The following is a 20,022-nucleotide window of genomic DNA, read 5'->3' on the forward strand; positions in this document are numbered from 1 at the left end:
CGGGTGGCCCCAGGGGCCACGGCAGGAGCCTGAGGGTCTCAGGGCCATCACCGCTTCCCTTTGTGGTGGCCACATGGGCCCCCTCCCAGCTTCCCCCTCCACGGCCTCACCTCAGCCAACCTCTGCAGGCACCCAGCCCGGGCTTCCCGAGGACCCGCTGCCAGGCCCTGCTCTGCTCGCTCTCCCACACTGTGCTGCCCATCCTTCCTCCTGGCCCCTCTCTGTCCAAGCTGGGGCTTCCTGTCCCCAAGTGGGCCACCGTGGCCTTTCCTTTCCACTAGCCTTCTTGGGACATCTTTATTAAGTTAATAGGCTTTTTAAAAATTTTAATTTATTATTATTATTTTTGGTACCAGGGATAGAACTCAGGGGCACTTGACCACTGAGCCACATCCCCAACCCTGTTTTGTGTTTTATTTAGAGACAGGGTCTCACTGAGTTGCTTAGCGCCTCGCTTTTGCTGAGGCTGGCTTTGAACTCAGGATCCTCCTGCCTCAGCCTCCCGAGCCACTGGGATCACAGGCGTGTGCCACCGTGCCCAGCAGGCTTTATTTTTTAAAAACAGTTTTTACAGAAACTCTGAACAAACTACGGTTTCCATGCCTCCCCTCCCCCCACCCTGGGTCTCCTGAGTCATCTTCGGGCGCCTCCGCAGTGCACCGGGGACCATGATGAGCCAGTCTGACACGGGATCGCTCAGGAGTGCCTGGTTCCCTTGGGGCGCACTCCGCCACGCACCTCCCTGGGTTTGCACAGCGTCGTGGAAAGGGCTCCCCCGCGCTCCACCTGACCTCCCTGCCCACTGGCTCCTGCCAACGTGGCCTTCCCACGTGGCCTTCCCACAGGGCCACAGTCCTGCCTGCCCTACAAGTGCCACCCCCTGCCTGGCCAGAGGCTTTCCTCCGTGAAGGGTTCGATCCAGGCCCGTGAGCAGCCTCTGCAGCTGGGACAGGCTCCTGGAACCTGGGCCCGTGTGCCTCCTCACTCCTCCCCTTCCCCGAGGCCATTCTGTCACCCACACACAGAGAAACAGAATGACTCACCCCTCTGTCACAGTGTCCCCATCCACCCACCTGCCCCTGCCCACCTGCTGCTCACTCAGACATTGTTTCAGAAACATGATTTATTAAATGATGAACCTCTATACCAATAGAGTCTTCTAAGTTCCTTCTGCGTAGTAGACATCGCGGGAACCGACCCAGAACAGAAGAAGGAGGATCCACAGGGATCCCCATTGTACGAGACAAGGAACAATGTCCCCGGCACCGACGACGACCACTGGCAGTTAGCACAGGTACCGCGAAGCCGCCCCTCCCCAGGCTGCCCGTCCTGCTCCCCTGTGAGGAAGGCACACAGGTGTTGGCGGTGAGCTTTACGGATCTGCGTCTTGTTTCCAGTGACCACGCGCTGGTCGTGAATATCAGTGGGCTGAGAGTGGTGTCTCCACACCTGGACCGTGGCACTGATCAAGTCCGCCTCCCTCACCCGGCCTCCTGCCCCTTCCAACCTCCGGCAATCACTGCTCTGTGACGTGTGACACAGAACTTCCCAGGGTCCTCGTCTCCCTGTGTCTGACTCGCTCCACTGAACAGCCCCCCTCCAGCCACTGTGCTGGAATGACAGGATTTCATTCTTCTTTATGGCTGAATAATGCTCCACTGGGCGCATGTGACACATTTTCTTTATCCATTCCTCTGCTGACGGGTCCCTGGGCTGACCCTGCACCTTAGTTATTGTGGACAATGCTGCGGTAAACCCTGGCGGGCAGACACCCCTCTGCTGTGCTGATTTCCTGTGGAGACACAGCCCTGGTGTCTCCAGACTTGGAACCCAGTCTCCCTCCGACAAGCCCGGGCCAGCCTCCCTCGGGGACCACAGCAGTGCCCTCCAGGCAGTCCAAGCCACAGTCCATGTCCAGCACGCGCTGGGCTGTTCTGACATGCTCCGGCGTGTGTGGTGCGTGAGAGGCAGAGAGAGAGACAGAGCTCGGGCTGTGGAGGCCCTGGGCTGGTCTGTGCCCTTCCACCACTCCCCTCCCTTTTTACTTATTCACTTATTCTAAAGAATCCATAGCAGGCTGGTGAGGGATCACCTGTGGGTGGAGATGGATTGGTGAAAAATGACTCAGGAAGAGTGAAATGATCTGGACTTGGCATATCCCAGAATAAACATGCTCTCCATTCTGATTTTGCTTATTTGAGCAATAAACAAAGCAAGGCATACATCATGTTGAAATCTGGAGAGTGAATTAGTGCAGCAAACTCTACTCATTTATCTTCTAAGCTATTTTGAGGGATTGAAAAGCTTCCTAAAGACTACAGCTTTGGGGGGGAAATAAAGTTTAAAATTGCTTTTCTGGCTCTTAAGCTTTCATGGCTAAAGGCATAGAAAGCAGCATTGCGATGTCAATATGCGTGTGCTCATTTTCCTGTGTACTCAGCACAGTGGGAGACAGAGGAAGGCAGACACGTCCAGCCCAAGACAAGTGCCCCCGCAAAATAGGTGCTCAATAAATACTCGTGGAACCAGTAGAGAGATGGGTGGATCATAAATAGGATCCAGTCTAATCTCCAGTTACGGATTGGTGAGGGTCAGTAACCCCTGAATTCACGCAGCTCTGAGAGGCCCATGCTACCCTTTTTTGAGGTACGTCTTAAGTGATGCATTTAAGTCCTTAAGGGCAGGAAGCCCATTGGCATGAATACTTCCCCAAGTGGCCAACAGCTGAGGCCCCGGACACGGCTAACTCCATGGCCGGTCTGTACCCTATGCTGCCCCAGAGTTCCCCTCCTCCTGCCCGGCCCGGGTGCAGGCGTAGAGCTGGGATGTCCTCACTGGAAGTGCCTCGGTGACCCCTCCCACTAGGCCCCCCTTGCCATGGCGTGCTGACCGCCACAGGCCCAGAGGCACCGGGTCCACCCAACGGTGGGCTGAGACCTCTGGAATAAACCTCTCCTCTGTTAAAGAGAGGTCATCCTCGGGGCTAGGTGCACGGCGACAGGAGGCCAACACGGAGGCCGTGGCTGCAGGCTGTGTGGTGGGGTGGACACACTGCATGGTGTGAGGAGGACGGTGAGTCAGGAGGAGGAAGGCGGAGTGAGAGAGGAGGGAGAGGAAGGGTAGGCGCAGGGCCAGGGAGGGGGCTGCACAAGTCTGGGACTCAGGGTCAGGCCCTGCCTCCCAGCCCTCTCTCCTTGGTGCCCCCTCCCAGGCCTGCTTTCTCAGAGTACACCGGTCAGCGCGGCCAGCAGTGGAACCTCCCCACGGGCAAAAAAGCACTGGAGCTGCCCGTGCCCCTCTGACTCTCTGAGAGGAGTCCTGTGGCCCTTCTTGACTCACGTGGGCTGAGTCCCCACAGTGGCCGTTCACAAGCTCTGGACAAATCACTTAACCTCCCTGAACCTCTGTTTGCATCTGTGGGGCAGGGTCACTCCTCGTCGGCTCTTGCGAGGATTAAATGAGAGTCTGACTGCTCAGCACAGCACCTGGATCCTGGAATCAGCCTGCAAGTGTCACTGCTTTGCGGCTGCTGCTGCTGCTGATGGGCACAGGGGGTGGGGGGTGGGTGCGTGTGATTCGCTGTTCTAGCTCCTCCACTGTCCCTGCCCTGCCTCCTTCAAGGCACTGGGGCACCTGCCACCTCAGGAACCAGGTGGATGGACAGGGGTCCACCCCTGCCCTGGATGGGCTCCTCTGCAAGGGTGCCACAGGTGTCCTGGTGGTGAGTGGCCATGGGTGGGTCTGCTCCTCTCCTCCCAGGACTCAGAGGATCCCCCCGTGTGTCAGGGGCAGAGGGCTTGGAGCCTGGCAGTGGTGTGTGGCGGGAGGTGCCGTCCCTGAGAAGGATGGCTGCCTCTCCCAGGGGAGTGGTCACTGCTTTCAGCCCCTCCCTTCACTCTCTTGACCAATTTGCCCGTGGCCAGTCTGCAGACGTCAGCTGGATGCCAGGGGAATGTGCTCACACCCTGAACTCCAGGTGCGGAAACACAAGCAGTGTGGAAACACGCGAGGCTGCACCCTGGGCCAGCTGAAGAGCAGCCCCTAGGGCTCAGGGGTGCTCTGACCACAGGGGTGGCCCTGGCTCTCAGCAGGAGCTGGGGATGCAGGGCACTCGCCCGGCCAAACCTGAGGGCAGCTACACGCGCAGGAAGGCGCTCCTGGCTCTGGCCGTGGCCCTGACGACGTCCCACCTCATCGAGAGCTGCGTCTGTTTTCCCGAGGACAATCATGAGGCCCTTCAAGGAATCATTTTAAAAATTTCAACTTAACTGTGCATATCGGTGCAAAATAAAAAAACAAGGCCTGAACTCAGGGATGACGAATGGGACTGAAGGAAAGTAGAGAGAAGCCAGTCCGCCCCGGAGCTCTGCAGCTCAGGTAGGGGATGAAGAAACAGAGACCAGAACGGAGCTCACAGCCCAGGAGAGAGCCCAGAGCGACGCTGCCAGCCAGCAGGCAGCCAGCAGGACCGGGGCAGGGCTGCTCTGCGACCACGTCCTCCTCCCCGCATCCTGTCCTGGGTCCTGGCACCGGCTGGCGTGCTGGCAGCTGCAGAGAAACCGTAGTGCTGGAAGATTCCACTGCCTCTCAAGATGGCGTCCTGCTCGCTGACAGCCTCTTCCTCCTCCGGCTCTGGCCTGCTGAGGCCTTTCTGTTGATCTTACCTAATTGGGACCTTGTTAGAAGAAAAGGGCCTGAGACGGTCTTGTTACCTGAGGGTGCATGAGGGTGCCCTGGGCTGAGGGCTGGCAGCTGCAGCTGCAGGGAGCTGGGAAGGCAATGCTGGCCCGGGGTCTCCTCCATGGCCAGAGTCAGTCACCTGGTCCCTTTCCTCCAGCAGCCCATCTGTAAATTGTGAAGGCTGGACCTGGAATCATGCTGAGATGATTAATGTCACTGTCCTTACAGACAGGAGCCTTCCGCAGCTGTGCCAATTTGGGCGCGCGCTGACACAATGAGGCCCCTGTGGTAGGCGGAGATGGCGTCCGACTCACTTGGCCCCAGCTCCGGGTGATGCTCCAATCACTAACAGCCAACACCGTGCAGCTTAAGTGTGGCCAGTTGGAGGGGACAGTGGTACTGGGGAGCGAACTCCAGAAAAAAAGAGCAGAACTCTCACATGCGTTGACAACGCAGGTTCAAACCTGCACCTAGTGACCCCAGGACAAGGCGCTGCCCATCTAACAGGGTGAGTGTGGTCTCGCCAACCACACAGACCATTCAGAAGGGGCTCAAACCACATAAACTACACAAAAAGGGCTGGGGATCCTGGAGAATCAGAAGGGTTTTCTTTTTTTCCCAGTGATCCACAGTACCTAGGGTAGTACTGGTACTTAGTATAATACAGAATCTAGTGAAATACAGGTACTTACTGCAATCCGAAGCCTAAGGCAAAACTGGCACCTAGTACAATAATGGGGCCTAGTGCAGTACTAGTACCTAGTATAATATTGGTGTCTAGTGCCCAATGCAGTAAAGTACTTGGTGTAATATGAAGCCTAATGCAAGACTGGCAGCTAGTGTAATATTAGTATCTAGTGCAGTACAAGTAACTAGTGTAGTACAACTACCTAGTAGATATGATTACCAAGGACAGTACTTGTACCTAGTACAATACTATTACATAGCATAGTACTTATGATAAGTGCAATGCTGGGATCTCTTACAATACTGATACTAAGTGTAATACTAGTATCTTGTGCAATGCTATTACCTAGTTCAGTACTGGTAACTAGTGTAGTACTGGTGCTTAGTACAGAATAGATACCAAATGCAATATTGATGCCTAGTACTGTACTAACACCTAGTGCAATAATGGAGCCTAGTGCAATGAAGGTACCTTGTGTGATACTGGTACCTAGTGAGATACTAGTATCTAGTACAGTATTAGTGCCTTGTGCAATATTTGACACCTTGTATAATACTGGTGTCTAGTATACTGCTTATACCTAATGCAATGGTGATGCTTAGTGCACTACTAATACTTAGTGCAATACTGGTGTTTAGTGCAGTACTATTATCTTATGTAGTATAGGTATCTAGTACAGTACTAGTACTTGATACATTGCTGGCTCTATGCAATGCTGGTATGTAGTGTGGTACTAATACCCAGTGCAATACTGGTACTTAGTGTAGTATTAGTACAGGTACCTAGTGCTCTGCTGATACCTACCAGTATTAGGACCTGGTGTGATGACAGTATGTAGTGCAATACTAGTACCTATTACAGCATGGGAATTAGGGTAATATTAGTGCCTTGTACAGAACTAGTAATTAGTGCAGTACTAGTACCTAGTATAGCACAGGTACTTAGGAAGCTGTCAGTGTGTATGCTTCAGGGTCCTCAGAGCTCCTACAAGCATTTTAAAAGGTCCACAAAAGTTTGCCCTAGGGCAACAATGTGATGAACATGAGTTAGGAAGTACTTGACCTTCATATTAGTCAATGGGAACTTGGCTGTCTAAACCCTGCGTTTATAAAAAGGTTAACTACCAGAACTTCTGTCCCCTCCATCCCACTGGGCAGGTGTGTGCCGGCTTCCTTTTGTGATGTAGAAAAGACATACAAGGTTAAACACATCCCTCATCTGGACAAGACTCTGGCCTCTTCTGATCCAAGGGCTCTGGACACGGCGGCACCTGCAGGCCAATGCTGCTCCTGTGTGACTGACACTCTGGCAACTCTGCCATCATCCCCTCAAGGGAGCCCTGGGTTTTCTGCCCTTGTCCGGGAAGTAGGCCTTCTCCATGAGGACAGGCATAGCTGTCCGCTCCTGAGCTTCCACAGCAGGTGTCTGTAGAGGTACCTGTTGGTTCAATATGCAGCTGGGACCCTGCACTGTGCAAGCCACTGGCCTCCCAGGGAGGCCCAGCAGCACCTACCATCTCTTTCATGGTGGTGAAGATATAAGGAAAGTTGGATGAAGAAAAAATTATCATGCCCCTCCAAGAACGGCTGCTTCCTGACTGTAGCCAGCCTGAGCTGCAGACCCTGATGTCCAAAGACTGCTTCCTGCTGCCTAGGCCTCTAGCCCATCCAAGTGCAGTGGCTCTGAGCCACTGGGAGCAGTGGCTCTGAGCCATTCCACGGGGAGGCCCTCCACTTCCTGGCTCTTGCTTCCCCGTGGCCTCGCTGCTGACTTCTCCAGCTCCGGTCTGTCATTCATGGTGTGCTGCACAGGTCATTTGTGGGGACAAAAGACAGGGGAGTCTGCAGATTGGAACTCGCCCTTGAGGCCCCAGAGGCCAGGTGGAGAAAGGAAGCCATAGGCTGGTGTTGGGGGACAATCCCGAGGCATCTCCCCCAGAAGCAGATAAAGCCATCCCAGGGCACACAAACTGCCCCAGCCATGCGGTCACCACATGGAGGACAGAGGCCTGGAAACAACTCTATGGCATGGACTGTTTGAAACTGGTCAAGGAGGTTCCTGAGTGGTGCAGCTACGTGGGACAGCATTTGTCATTAAGCACATTTACTGTATGACAACACTTCTACTTCCAGGTAGAAGGGAAGGGAAGACATAGGTCCACATTTCTCCAGGAGAAGGAAAGACGTGTCCACTGCAGACACTCACCACGATCATGCTTCAGGGCCCCCGGCGGGGAACAGCCCAAATGCCAAGCAAGTGTTGGGTGAAGGGACACCTTATGTCTCCGCGCAACAGACCACTCCTCAACAGCGACAAAAAGAACTCCAGACCCTCACGGCAACAGGGTGACTGTGAAAGTCAGTGTCTCATGAAGAAGCCAGACGCAGAACCCGCCCTGTGATGCTCCATTGATAGCACATTCTAGAAAGGCAAAGGGACATGGCAGAGGCACGAGGAGAGCCTCGGGGGTGGAGGGGCGTGGCATCGGGGGAGATGGGGCCCAAATCGACTGAGCTGCACATTTCAAAGTGTGGACTGTTGTAGGTAAACCGCAAGCCGCACGCTCCACACGTCTTCTCTCACCAGCTTACCACCCCCCGTCTAGAGGACCGGCCCTTCTCCGTCTTTGCAGCCCCCTCCTGCCCTCCACCAGACAGGAAGGGCTAGCGAGGGTCTTGTCACCATCCAACCTGTGCCTGGAGCACTCTGGGTGCCACCTGCTCTGTCCCCGGAACGAGGGCACAGCATCTTCACCTGGCTGGGCTGTCCAGGGTGCAGCCTGAGCGCTGAACATGCTCCTCACGGAGCTCTGTGGGGAGAGCAGCTACCCCCCCGGGAAGCTGGCGGCTCTCCTGCCTGGTCTCTGATATGCCTCTAAGTTTTCATGACTTAGAATTGGCCTGTGATTCCTCCAGGCAGGAAAGCAGCCGCTGGATGGGAAAAGAACAACAAAGCAAAGCAAAGGCACGGGAAGCGTTAGACAGAGGGCTTGGAACCTGCATGTCTGCCGGCAGCACAGGTCCCCAAGAGGCAGGAATCCAAACGGTCCACCTAATGGCTGCGTCCACTAGGTGGAGCCCTGGGAAATGTGAATGTGGGCAGGCCCGGGAAAGGGGGAGATGCGCCCCTTTATGGGGAAGGCGAAGGCCCCGAGGAGCAGCTGCCTCATCTCCACAGTGTGACCTTGGCACGGCAGCGCCTGGCCTGAGCACGGCCACTGGCAGCCTGGCCCAGGGACGCTGCCCGGCTCCCCCTGGCTGGATTGGCTACCCGCCGACAGAGAAATAGGTGAAAGATGGAAAGGGCAAGTGAGCCGTGCAGTCTGATCAAACTGGGAGAAGCAGCCAGACTGAGGAGCGCTGAGATTTATAGAAGGGAAAGCCAGGTGACAGGTGGCCTGAAGAGTCAAGGTGCCAGGGAAGCAGGGAGTTCACAGAGGCAGACGTAGGTGGGCTGAGCTGGGCGGGGTCTGGGTGACCTCCCTCCCAGCTGCTTTGGCCTGTCAGGCTTTGGGGAGGCCTTCAGGTTCCACTCTCAGCACGGGCAAGTCATTTCCCATTCAGGCAGGGGCCAAATTCAGCCTCTCGGCATCACTGAAATAGTCCAGAGCTCTGTTAATCCTAGATCCAGCACTACTTCTGCGCCCGCTGAGATGACCAGGAAATGAATGTTTCAGGAGAATTCTCAGCAGTGGCTGTTCCAAAGACAACTGCAGCCCTGGTGTCACTCAGCAAGGCAGAGGCAAGGAGGGGTGGCCCCGCTGACCAGTCCACACCACAGCCCCAGGTGGCTCAGGACACTGGCCTCCTCGGTCTTCTTCACTCAGTTGGGGTGTGTCCAGGCTCACCCCTCCTGCTGATCCATGTTGCTTAGCTACCTGCTTCACTTCCTCCAACAGACAACCAGCATTTATGGGCCCCTCTGGGCCAGGGAAGGGAGACATGAACATACCGGGAAGGATACCCAGAGCCTGGAAGGGTGACGAGCCAGGCGTGTTTTCACAGCCCCAGTCGGACGGGCTAAGGAAGTCCCCAAGCACAGGGGACGACCCCACTGGAAAGCACAGTGGAAACAGGCCCCGGGCAGGGAGCTGGTGGGTCTCACCAGTGACAGGCTCCACTTGGGACTTAAGCAGGAAAGAGCAGGACCTGCTGGGGCAGCTTCCACGTAGGTGCCGCCTGTGCCACAGCCGCGGGTACAGCGGGCACCGTCCAAGGAATGAAGGAGAAGAGCCGTCGGGGAAAGGCCACTGCACACACTCCTGGACCTCCCGAGACAACCTCCCTGCAGGAGGGGCAGCAGCAAGGTAAGACAAGGAGCAAGGACCGCGTGGCGTGGGAAGCCAAGTCTCCTCTCGGAACTCAGGTCTGGGTGGGGGACCTGAAGAGCAGCAGCTTTCAAAGTCGTTCCTGAGGATCAGACGGACTTGGACAAGGCGCACAGTGAGCCAGAGATTCTTGTGGCACACGTTGATGTGCGGATGTGTGTGGGAGTGTGAAATGAGGCACCCTGAGAGGGCGGGGGGGGTGGCAACGTCTGCACCCCCCGACTCACCACAAGCAGCTCCCTGGTATGGCCTTCCTTCCCGTGGAGCCACGGAGACGCCATCCAACTCACACCAGCTCCAGGGAGCCACTGTGGATTGATCAGAGTTAGCAGTGAGGCTGAAATTTGTGTTCTATCCCAAGGGCTGATTAATTAGATCGGGCCACATGGTGGAAGGTCTTGGTGCCCGCCAGGAATGGAGCCTGTAGACTTTCTGTGCACCCACAAGGTGCTCAGACTCACACCTCAGTAGTGCCACACTGCACAAGACCTTCACAGAGTCCTACACAGCAAGGATTTGTACACAGAGTGATCATGTCCAGGGAGGTGAGTGGCTGCCCAGGCAGAGAGGCTAACGGGGATTTGTACCCAGGTCCATTTGACTGCAGAGCCATGGTTTCTGGTAATGCTTGCCAAGAGGTTGGATTTCAACTGGAGGGAAGAAGGGGAGGAAGACAGCGGCGGAGGGGGAGAGAGAAGCAGAGAAGAGCAAGTCCAGGTCTTAGAGAGAGCTAGGAGCTGTCCACAGTTCTGAAAACCATGGATGCCAAATGCAGTGGGACTCTGGCCCCTGAGGCTAGAGCAGAAATGTCAAGACCCATGCTAAGATGGCCTCTTCCTCTCACAGTGGAATTGTCCCACGGTACAGAAACAGCTCAAGCAGGCGACCCCTGGCAGCTGTGAAGGCTGGTGCTCTGCAGAGCCAAGCCGGCCTGCACGTGCCCAGCACCAGGCCCAGGGACTCGCACACCTGATAGGAAAACTCAGAAAGGCAACGTGCTAAGCTGTGGGGACAACGGTGCTGGAGCTGAGGATTTTACTGCTGCCCTCCTGAATGCACCCCGGGGTCTTCTCATGCACCAGACTCAACTCACAACATGATACAGGTTTAATTAGAGGGGCACGGAAGCAGACACAAAACCTGTCTCCATCTTCTAAGAGAACTCCAGCCTCCCATAATCACATTCCACGTGGCTTCCACACTGGCTGGGCTCTCACGCCGTCCACACCTGCATGATCCCTCCCCAGACCCCCTCACTGAATATAGACCTCTCACCTCCCTTCAGGCTACTCTGCGCCAGCACCCAGCATGCCATCCACCATGTCTCCTCCCTTCTACTCAAAACCTTTGCCATGTTCTCATTGTAAAAGCCAACCACACCGGGTGGTGCTGAGGTTGCCTGCACTCCAGGCACACCCTAAAACTCCCCCAACCTCGCCTCTAGGCTGTGGTGTCCCAGGCACACAGCAGCTGCAGCCTGCCTAGCACCTCCTGCATCCCAGAGCACTGGCGCATCGCGAAGGTCAAGCTGCACGTGTGCCCTCCCCAGCCTAGAGCTGCTCCTTCCTGTCTCTGACCACGAGAACAAACCAACGAATCAACCCGTTGCCAGGCCCCGCTCCTCCCTCGTGAGGCTGTTCCTGAGATCAGGGTGCCCAGACCCTTGCTTTTTTCCTTCACAGATTTAAAACACCCACTGGGTGTACCTTACTGTATGTTGCTATGCAATTCTGTATCTTTCCTTTTTGTAAGAATTCGAACTTCTTAACAATAGCAACCAAGTTTCCGCGGCTTGATACAGTCTTTCAGTAAAGCTTGCTGGCTCACAGTGACTTTACTGCTTCCAGTGGGGGCTAAACAAGAATGGCTAAAAATTAACTGCACTAGGTCAGAACAAGATGAGATAAAAAATAATTCATTGAGCATTTAGAACTGTACATAGATGAGACTACAAATACCTCTTCTAAGAGGAAAATTAAAATTACATGGGCTGCAGAATTACTCAAGTGTCATGGAACAAGCCCTGCTTTAGAAAAATAATTAGAGGAAACTTCATTATTATAGAGGCATATTACAGCTGTCCTTGTACAGTGGGGATTTGGGCTGGCTAGGAAGTAGTCTGATAATATTTAATTACAAGACTATAAATATATATCAGGTACATACTACAATATTAAGAACGAAGAGCTCACCAAAAGCAAACTCTCCTCTCTGCATTTCACGTGTATCATCCCCTGAGTTGTCACAAGCAGCCTGGGAGGTGGGCGCTGCTACTATCACCTTTTTAAATGTATGGAAACTAAGAACTGTGGAAGCAGAACAGCTCTCTAGGGCACACAGCTGCATTCGGGGGCGGAGAGGGCATGTGCCTTCAGGGCTCTGAGACTGCAGGGCTACAGTCCTGGATGCCCACGTCACACTGCTACGTGAGGCACTGGGCACTGGTACATGTGCTTCCTAAACAGTGGGGATCCCTCTGCACCCCAGTCTGTATAGTTAAGGGTGCAACTCCAGGCAGAAGGACCTCTGTAAAACAACACCTGCCAATCCCCCTCGTGATTCCTCTGAGTTTGCCAGACCCCCCAAATGAAAGGACAAGTCTAATTTTTCTTAAAAATGGATTTCTGTTATAAAAGGCGTTGATTTTCTCTACTCTTTATGATTTTCAGAACAATAGAATAGATATGAGATTGTATAACTTGAGCACATGCACACACGCGTACATTTTTTTAAAAGTACTTGAGCCAAAGGCGAAACTAATTAAAAAAAAATGTTGTGCCAGAAAAATGTCACAAGGCAGCCAATCTACAAAACAATCTTGTCTGAAACACATAGGAGACTCATAACAGAGAACATTTAGCTGGCTAGAATCTCTACTGTGCAAGATGGATGTATTTTGTTGAGACAACGATATAAACACTTAGTGAAATGCTCTATGATTAAAAATAAGCAGCTTTAATCCATTTATGTAAACAAATTTGCATAAAAGATGCATGTTCTTTAAGAATATACTTCTTGGAAACTTGGTGTGTGCAAGTCTAGTGAATCCGCCTTCAGGTAAATGGTCTTGAAGAAATACAGAGCAGGCGCCTAGTGCTCCAGCCATCAGGGGCACACTTATCCCCACCCTCAAGGTCAAAATCACAGAAGGACAGCAGCTAGCGCATGTGACAGAGGAACACAGGAGTAGGACAGATGGGCGCCCTCTCCAGATTCTCCTTCATCACTTGCAAAAAAGAAGACAGGAAGAGGATGCTGAAGAATTATCTAACACATATGTGTGACTGGTGGGAAGTCTGAGGTTCTAGCTGTGGGGAAGGAGCTATGGAAGGACAGGCAGGGGCATTGGTAGAAGGGGTGCCAATGTCCGTCTTCAGGATTGTCAGGAAGACTCTTAGGCTTTTGTATATGAATAATGTAAATTTGCAAATTTTAATAGTGATATATTGATTTTTACCAGATAAATGCGCTCTCCTCTCTCTGAAACCCACCCACAGCATAAGCTATAGGTCCCAGAGTTGTTCTTCTGCCACCTGGGAAAGTGTACAGGGCGGTTCTGATTCAAACAGGAGTTGGGCAACACTCAAAATAATCAGTTGATGAATAGCCCATCACTGGTCTTACGATAAAGACGAGGGCAGGGAGACACAGCAGTGCCATTTTGGTGACATTTGTGGGTAAAGTGGTGGCAGGAAGGGACGCTGACTTCAATGCCCACCAGAGGGTATAAATGGAGCAATCCATCTGCTGTCTCTTCCAATCGTACAAGAATGCTCAGGAAGAAATAAACCAGCGCTTCACTAAAGCCGGACCTTTGTAGCTATAATGCATATTCTGAACATCATTAAGTCTGATCTTAATTTGAATTAACCCAAGGGGTCACTTTAATAGCAGGGGTTTGGCGTCAGCCTGCCCTGCAACGGGATCTGGCTCTTCTGTATGTGGGCTGTGAGATTCTGGGCACGTGACTTAATTTCTCTGAATTCTCACTTAAAATGGCAATAGGAGAAATTTTCTTGGAAGGTTGTTGCACAGGGGAAAGGTGCACAAAGCACAGCCATTAATGATGATGGTTTGTTACTCTCGTTGTTTTTAAGATGCCAAAAGCAGCTCATTACTCCTTGGCACCGTCTAGGAAGGGGACTGAGCAAGCCTCCAGGGCTCTGGGAGTGCAAAGTGAGCTTCACTTGTTGAGCCTGCCAGCTTGTTTGGCAAACTCTTGTGCCAAGTTCTTAGACTCTGTTCCTGCTAAATTCTGACTGGTGCAGTGAAATACTCACACAATGCATTAGAAATAAACTGCTTTTAGAGTTCTGTGTCTCACAAATTTATGTAAGATGAGATGAAAGATCCATCATCTATAACAAATTCTATTGTTCCCAGCAGTAGATAAATCTCAATGCATAATTATATTCCTGCCTGCCATGACCATTGAAGACATATATCTGCTTGAAAAGGAATAGAATGATTTCTTTTTACTGAAGAACATGCGAGTTTCTACTTGAAATATGTTTCTGATGAAAGGTTCCTATGGAGACACTATTTTTACGAGGGAAGGCCATCTTCAGTTTCTTTGGTATAATAACAATAATAACAACAACATACATACATTATTATTAGTTTATAATAATGATGCTGAGGCTCAAACCCGGGGCTTCACATATGCAAGGCAAGCTCTGTAGCACTGAGCCCCAGCCCCAGCCCCAGCGGTCTTTGGCTTAATTTTTTGAATTATTGGACAGCATCTGTCAATCACAGTTTGCTGCCTATCTCCATGCATGCACCTCTTCTTTGTCTGAAGTCCAAACAAAATATTTTTCTCCACCTTTGTCTTCCGAGGACATGCCCAGTGCCACCTACGCTGGGTGGAAAGCAGATGCAGCTGAGGTAGGTGCTGCCCTCAGGGACGATGCTTTAGAGCAGCTCCTGCCGTGGTCGCAGCTCTGGGAAAATCAGGATGGCGCTACCTAAGTATCCACAGGAGCCCCCTGTCGCGGCGGTGACCCCACTGTTTTCTTTAAGCTCCTCCTGAGCACCTGGCCTTTTCTAAGTGCTACGACGGAGCAGGGAGGGTAGATGAAGGGAAGGGGTGGGGAACAGGAAGTTCAGGGAGGACAAGAGACTCAGGAGGGACGAGGAGAGGTGGAGGGCGGGAAGGGAGAGGAGAGGAGCTGGGAGAGAATGAGAGTGTGAGAACCTCCAGACGTCGCCTGCTGGTGAGCCTCTGCGCTGACCCCACCGTGGCCTCGCCAGATGCCAGCCAGCCCTCACCACCCTCGGGGTCCAAGGGTAAGGCTACCAGACAGGCCTGGAGATGCTGTGTGGGTCTGTGTGCCCACGGCTGGACACTGAAACGTCACGCCTGCCCTCCCGTCCTGCAGACTCGTCCTGCCTCCCTGTCCTGCCTCCCAGTCCTGCCCTCCCATCCTGCCTCCCTGTTCTGCCCTCCCATCTTGCCCCCCATCTTGCCCTCTGGTCTTGCCTCCCTGTCCTGCCCTCCCATCCTGCCCTCCCATCTTGCCCCCCATCCTGCCCTCCCATCCTGCCCTCCTGTCCTGCCCTCCCATCCTGCCCTCCCACATATACTCTGGGGCTCTGAATCATGCATTTTCGAGACACCCAGGAGCCAAACAGTGCCTTACAAGGCAGAAGCAGCATGAAGACGGGTGGCCCAGTCAGAAGCGGGCACTGAGACCTCACTTCTGGGAACGCAATACCGGAAAGACCCTCCACCATGCATGCACTGACGTGCCCAGGGGGCAGCTGAGCAGCCAGCTCTTCCAACCTGTGGCTACGGCTGCCTGGTACAAGGCACAGCTGAAGGCATAGGGCTCCTCACTCCTCATGGACTGTCCTGCATGTCTGTGAGGCCACAGGGTGCACTGGGAGCTTCAAGGCACTAGTGTGACTGTGACCGGGAGCCTCCTGGGCATCCTAAGCCAACCACAGGCTGTGCCTCATGGTGAGGCAGGGGGAATCTCACTCTTCAGAGCCTTGAGGCTGCAGGAACCAGAGCAGGAAGTGGGCAGAGTAGCTTCACAAATGGGCCAGCAGCTGGAACCAAGTGACCCCCCCCACACACACCAGTGCCCTTCTAGCCGTGAATGAGGAAGGAGCCAGATTCAGCAACACAAGGACCCTTCCCTGCAGAGGTCAGGGAGCCCAGTTCCTGCTCTCAGGGTTGAGTAGATCTCTAAGTAGAAGAAAACGAATGCACCGTCTTACCCGTGAGGAAGTTTGCTGAGGACATAATATCCAGTGTAGGAGTGCTGGTATATCTGAAAGACAGAAAGCAAGAATCAGCACAGAGACACAGGCTGGGACGGTCAGATTTTTCAAATCAGCAAATCCTAGGGGACATTAGTGGGCAAAGGTAGCTAATCCGGTAGCCTGAGGTAAGGTCTTGTATGGACCTGGAGGCCGATTTGCATATCCTGTCTATTTTCATCACTTGCATGGTTTGAAGGACAGCCGCAAGCTCGCAGGCGTCTTGTGGCTACTTGGCTTGTGATTAGATCAGGGACACAGACACCAGGTTTAACTAAACACAGCACAGAACTAACAAGGACACTGTGGTCATCAGAGACCATTACGCACAGTCGGCGAGACCTGGCAGGACAGGAGGACACACGTATGGCTGGAGTTTCTGTGGGCGATGGCTCTGGCCAGCTTGGTCCTTGACTCACAGGCACCAGAAACTCAATATGCTCCAGAATCGACTTGCACAGCACCCCCCGGCCCAGCCTTGATCTCCTGTGATAATTCCTAGCTCAGCTGTGGCTCCGCTGTCCACTCAGTAAAGTGAGTTGGAGATTCAGTTATCCATGACTCCATTCTCTGCCCCTTCCTTCCCTCACTCCGATTCAGCTGACCCCAAAGAGTGCAATTCTTCTGGAGTCCTTCCCAAATCCATTAGCCGCTCCTCATCCCTGGGAAAGGTGCCTTCATTCAAATTCCTCCTCTTGGCCTCCAGAGAAAGAGCAGACCTTTCCCCTTCCCTAGATGAACCTTGAAGTCTGGGTCCCAGCCCTCTGCTTCTTGCTCAAGGTCAGCCTCTTCTGCTCTGTGAAGACTCCTCAGCCAACCCTGTCCACCATTCCCTCTCCCAAATCTGGGGAATATTAACTCAAATCATTAAAAAAAAATCCTTGGACACACTCCCCTTTAGCGTCTCTTTCAATTACAGCGACACTTCGCCTGAAAAGCCTGCCGTGTCACCGGTTCCTGGTTAGTTCCTCTCTAACTCTGTTATCACTCGGATCTGGACAGGCCCCGTGTGTTGAAGCATGGTCCCCAGTGCAGCAAGGGTTAGAGGTGGGTTTTAAGAAATGATCGTATCGTGAGGGATCTCATTTTTCCAGTGGGTTGATCCATTTGGTGGAGTAGTATTTTGAATGGACCACTGGGTGGTAAGTCAGGCAGGTGGGGCTGGGCTAGCGGGTTGGCCTTTTGGGGGCTGCGTCTTTCCGGCATCCTTTTCTCCCTGCTTCCCAGCTGCCGTGACTGGACAGCGTGCTCCACGTGCCCTCCCACCATGAGGTTTCTTCCTTGGAGACAGCGCTGACCTGGTCCTGTGGTCCTTCTGGAAAGCAGCCTTCTCCTCCACATCTGGGGAATGGGCCCAGTGGGGGTGCCACTGTTTCTAGGAATGAGGTCAATAAGCTGAAATCATCTAGAGAAGATGGCCAGATTGACCGAAGTCTGGAAATGAGCCAGTGGAGGTGGACCATCCAGAGAAGAGAAGACCAAGGGACCAGGGGAGACACCTTCAAGGTCTGAGGGCACCGAGAGTTAGCGTTCCGGTTTTCTCTCAGGGAAACAGGATTGGTGACATGCACACATCCAGGAGACAGGCTAGGGCAACCATCTACTAAAACTATTCACTGCCATAGAGGCTTATTGACCCTGTTAACAAAAGCACAAAAGCCATTTGCTGGTGCAACCAGGAAAGCCCAGGGGTGGTGAGGTTGAGCCAGGTGACCACTGCAATTTCCTTCCACTCAGTTGCAAAGATTCCTCAAGTCCTAGGTGAGCATGGCTGCTCCTGCCCTCACCTCTCCACCCTGCTAGAGCACAAGTCTAACTGCCTCTCAGTGCATGCACCCTGTTTGGACCTTGGATCCATGAGCTCAAGCCTTAGCATGTCGAATCTGACAAGCTGTGGCTACGACAAAGATTACTGATGTCCCTCCTACATGCCAGATGCACACTCTCTCCTTGACAAGGTTCTGTAGGAGGCTCGGCCCCTCGCAGAGCTGGTCTCAGCTGGGATTTCAATCTCCTGTTCCCTCGGCATCTTTCCCGGGCACTAACCCAAGACGCAGCATCTTGCCCCACTTGGGAGTTCCTGCCGGTCTCTGTCCACCCCGTGGCTGGTGGTCCGGGAACTGGAAGTCCTGCTGTGGAAGCTAAAGGATGGTGGGCTAGTTAGTCCCTGTGCAGGGGCTACTCCTTCTCAGGCGGAGGCCACAAGCACCTGGCTCTGAGCGCCACATTCAGCTCACGTTCCCACACACCCCGCCCGTTGGCTCCGTAGCATTTTCATAAACTCAAACCTCCTGTGATGATGTAAAAGGAAACGTTTCCTACAGGACCCCAGGTAACTAGGTAAAGATGGAAAGAGCGAAAAGTGAACGTGCAGTGTTCAGAACGCACCGGCCAACAGTGGGAAGACATGATGCAAGCTCAAAGTTCTTGGTTTTCTCCTGTGCTCTGGTTTAGATGCGGTTTGGATGTATCCTCCAAGGTTAGCATGTGGGAAGTGGGGTCCCTGATGTGGTGGCATTAAGAGGTGGCAGAGCTTTAAGAGGTTACACTCAGTTGGAGGTGGCCAGGTCATTGGGGCACCACCCTCAGATGGGATTAATGCAGTTCTTGTGGCGCCCCTGTTAGTGCCCACACATCCCCACACCACATACTGCACCTGCTACGAGGCCTCTGCCAGAGCTGAACGCAGAGGCAGCAACGCTCCTGGACCTCCAGAGCCGGGAACTACCAGCCCAATATGATTCTTTTCTTTATAAACTCCCCAGCCTTGGGTAATTCATTACAGCAATGGAAAACTGTCGCGACCCCTTGCCCGCAAGGAAGACGCAACTCAGGAATCTTCTCTCAGCAGTTTATTCAGGTCCCTTGATATTACTTATTCTTTCTTCTTCTCTCCTTTCCGGATGCCCTCCCAGCCTTAATAAAGCATCCCAAGCCCCAATGCAAAGCTGCCGCGTGGAGCTTTCTCACAGGGTGGTGAAAAATCATGTGCCAACTCTCTCAGATAAGGAGTTGTTTGTCACATACCACAGCCGAGCCAGCGCCATCTCGTAATGGCGACCATAGTCTGCAGAAACGGCAGAAGTGGCTCACCACAGAAAACAAACCAACACACCATCACAGGAAAGATATGGTTGCACAGCGTTTCTCCCCACTAGGTGCAGCTTACAGTTTAGTGCAACAATGTAGGCAAGGATCAGCATACAGATGTACAGTTGTCAGACTCAAAAGGCAAAACTAATGGGCAAACCCTTAGGGTTCAGTCTCCGTCTCTCCTCCTGGAATAACCCCTCTTCCACAAACCCTTTTAAATTTAAGAAGGTAGAAGTGGGGTCCCTTCCTTCTTGAACCTGCAGCCTGTTTGAATGGGTACCTCAATGTCTTCTTCTGAGGCCCAGCAATTATCTTGCGCCCAATCCCTGTTTGTCCAAGCCTCTGTCTCCTCCACACACAGTATTTCACTCATGGTTACTACAAAGAGAACATTTGCATATGCGGCAAAAGGATTGAAGTGAGGATGCATCCAAATCTTCTATTTCAGAGACGAGCAGCAGAAGTTTCAGTTGTGATCCTAGAGATGTTTCCAGATATGCACCTCAAAAGCATCTTCTGCAGCCAGGAGTATGTGGGTGATTTCTGTCATGTCTTCCAGCCTCCACCTGGACGTTCCAGCCTCCACCTGGATGTTCCAGTTCTGACAGCTGCATCGTGGGCTGGGTTCTTCTGGAGCGAGTGAAATCAGTGAGTGGCGAGGAGGCACCCCATGGAGGGCCCCAGGAGACTCCCTCCCCATCTGATGTCAAGAACATGCGCCAGCCTGCCCTCCCCCCTTCCCAAGTATGTCACATCCTTGTCCCCTCCTTGGCCAGACACTGAGGACTGACGCCCGGCTTTGCCTGGACCTGGCAGCTGGCCTCCGACTTCCCTGCGTTTCTAGTCCGCTGTCTGCCAGACCTTTCTGCGGACTCACTCCAAATCTTCCTGCAGGATGCAGCAGTTTCTTCTCTTTTCCTAACTTGATTGACTTCCTGCTCTCACCTGCATAGACGGCTGCAGAATC

The 20,022-nt window shown here is 53.1% G+C and overlaps 1 protein-coding gene across 2 annotated transcripts in view; it reads right to left on the reverse strand.

The window, feature by feature from the left end:
* The window catches only part of Dpp6 (dipeptidyl peptidase like 6), a 624,061-nt gene that overhangs the window by 163,719 nt on the left and 440,320 nt on the right, over positions 1 to 20,022 (reverse strand). For both annotated transcript variants that reach the window (XM_027943387.2, XM_071610694.1), the window contains exon 6: positions 15,921 to 15,973. In XM_027943387.2, the coding sequence (XP_027799188.1) occupies positions 15,921 to 15,973 (53 nt within the window). The remainder of the gene's footprint in view (positions 1 to 15,920; positions 15,974 to 20,022) is intronic.

This window comes from Marmota flaviventris, chromosome 1, assembly GCF_047511675.1.
Source record: "Marmota flaviventris isolate mMarFla1 chromosome 1, mMarFla1.hap1, whole genome shotgun sequence".
In the NCBI taxonomy this organism is placed as follows: domain Eukaryota; kingdom Metazoa; phylum Chordata; class Mammalia; order Rodentia; family Sciuridae; genus Marmota; species Marmota flaviventris.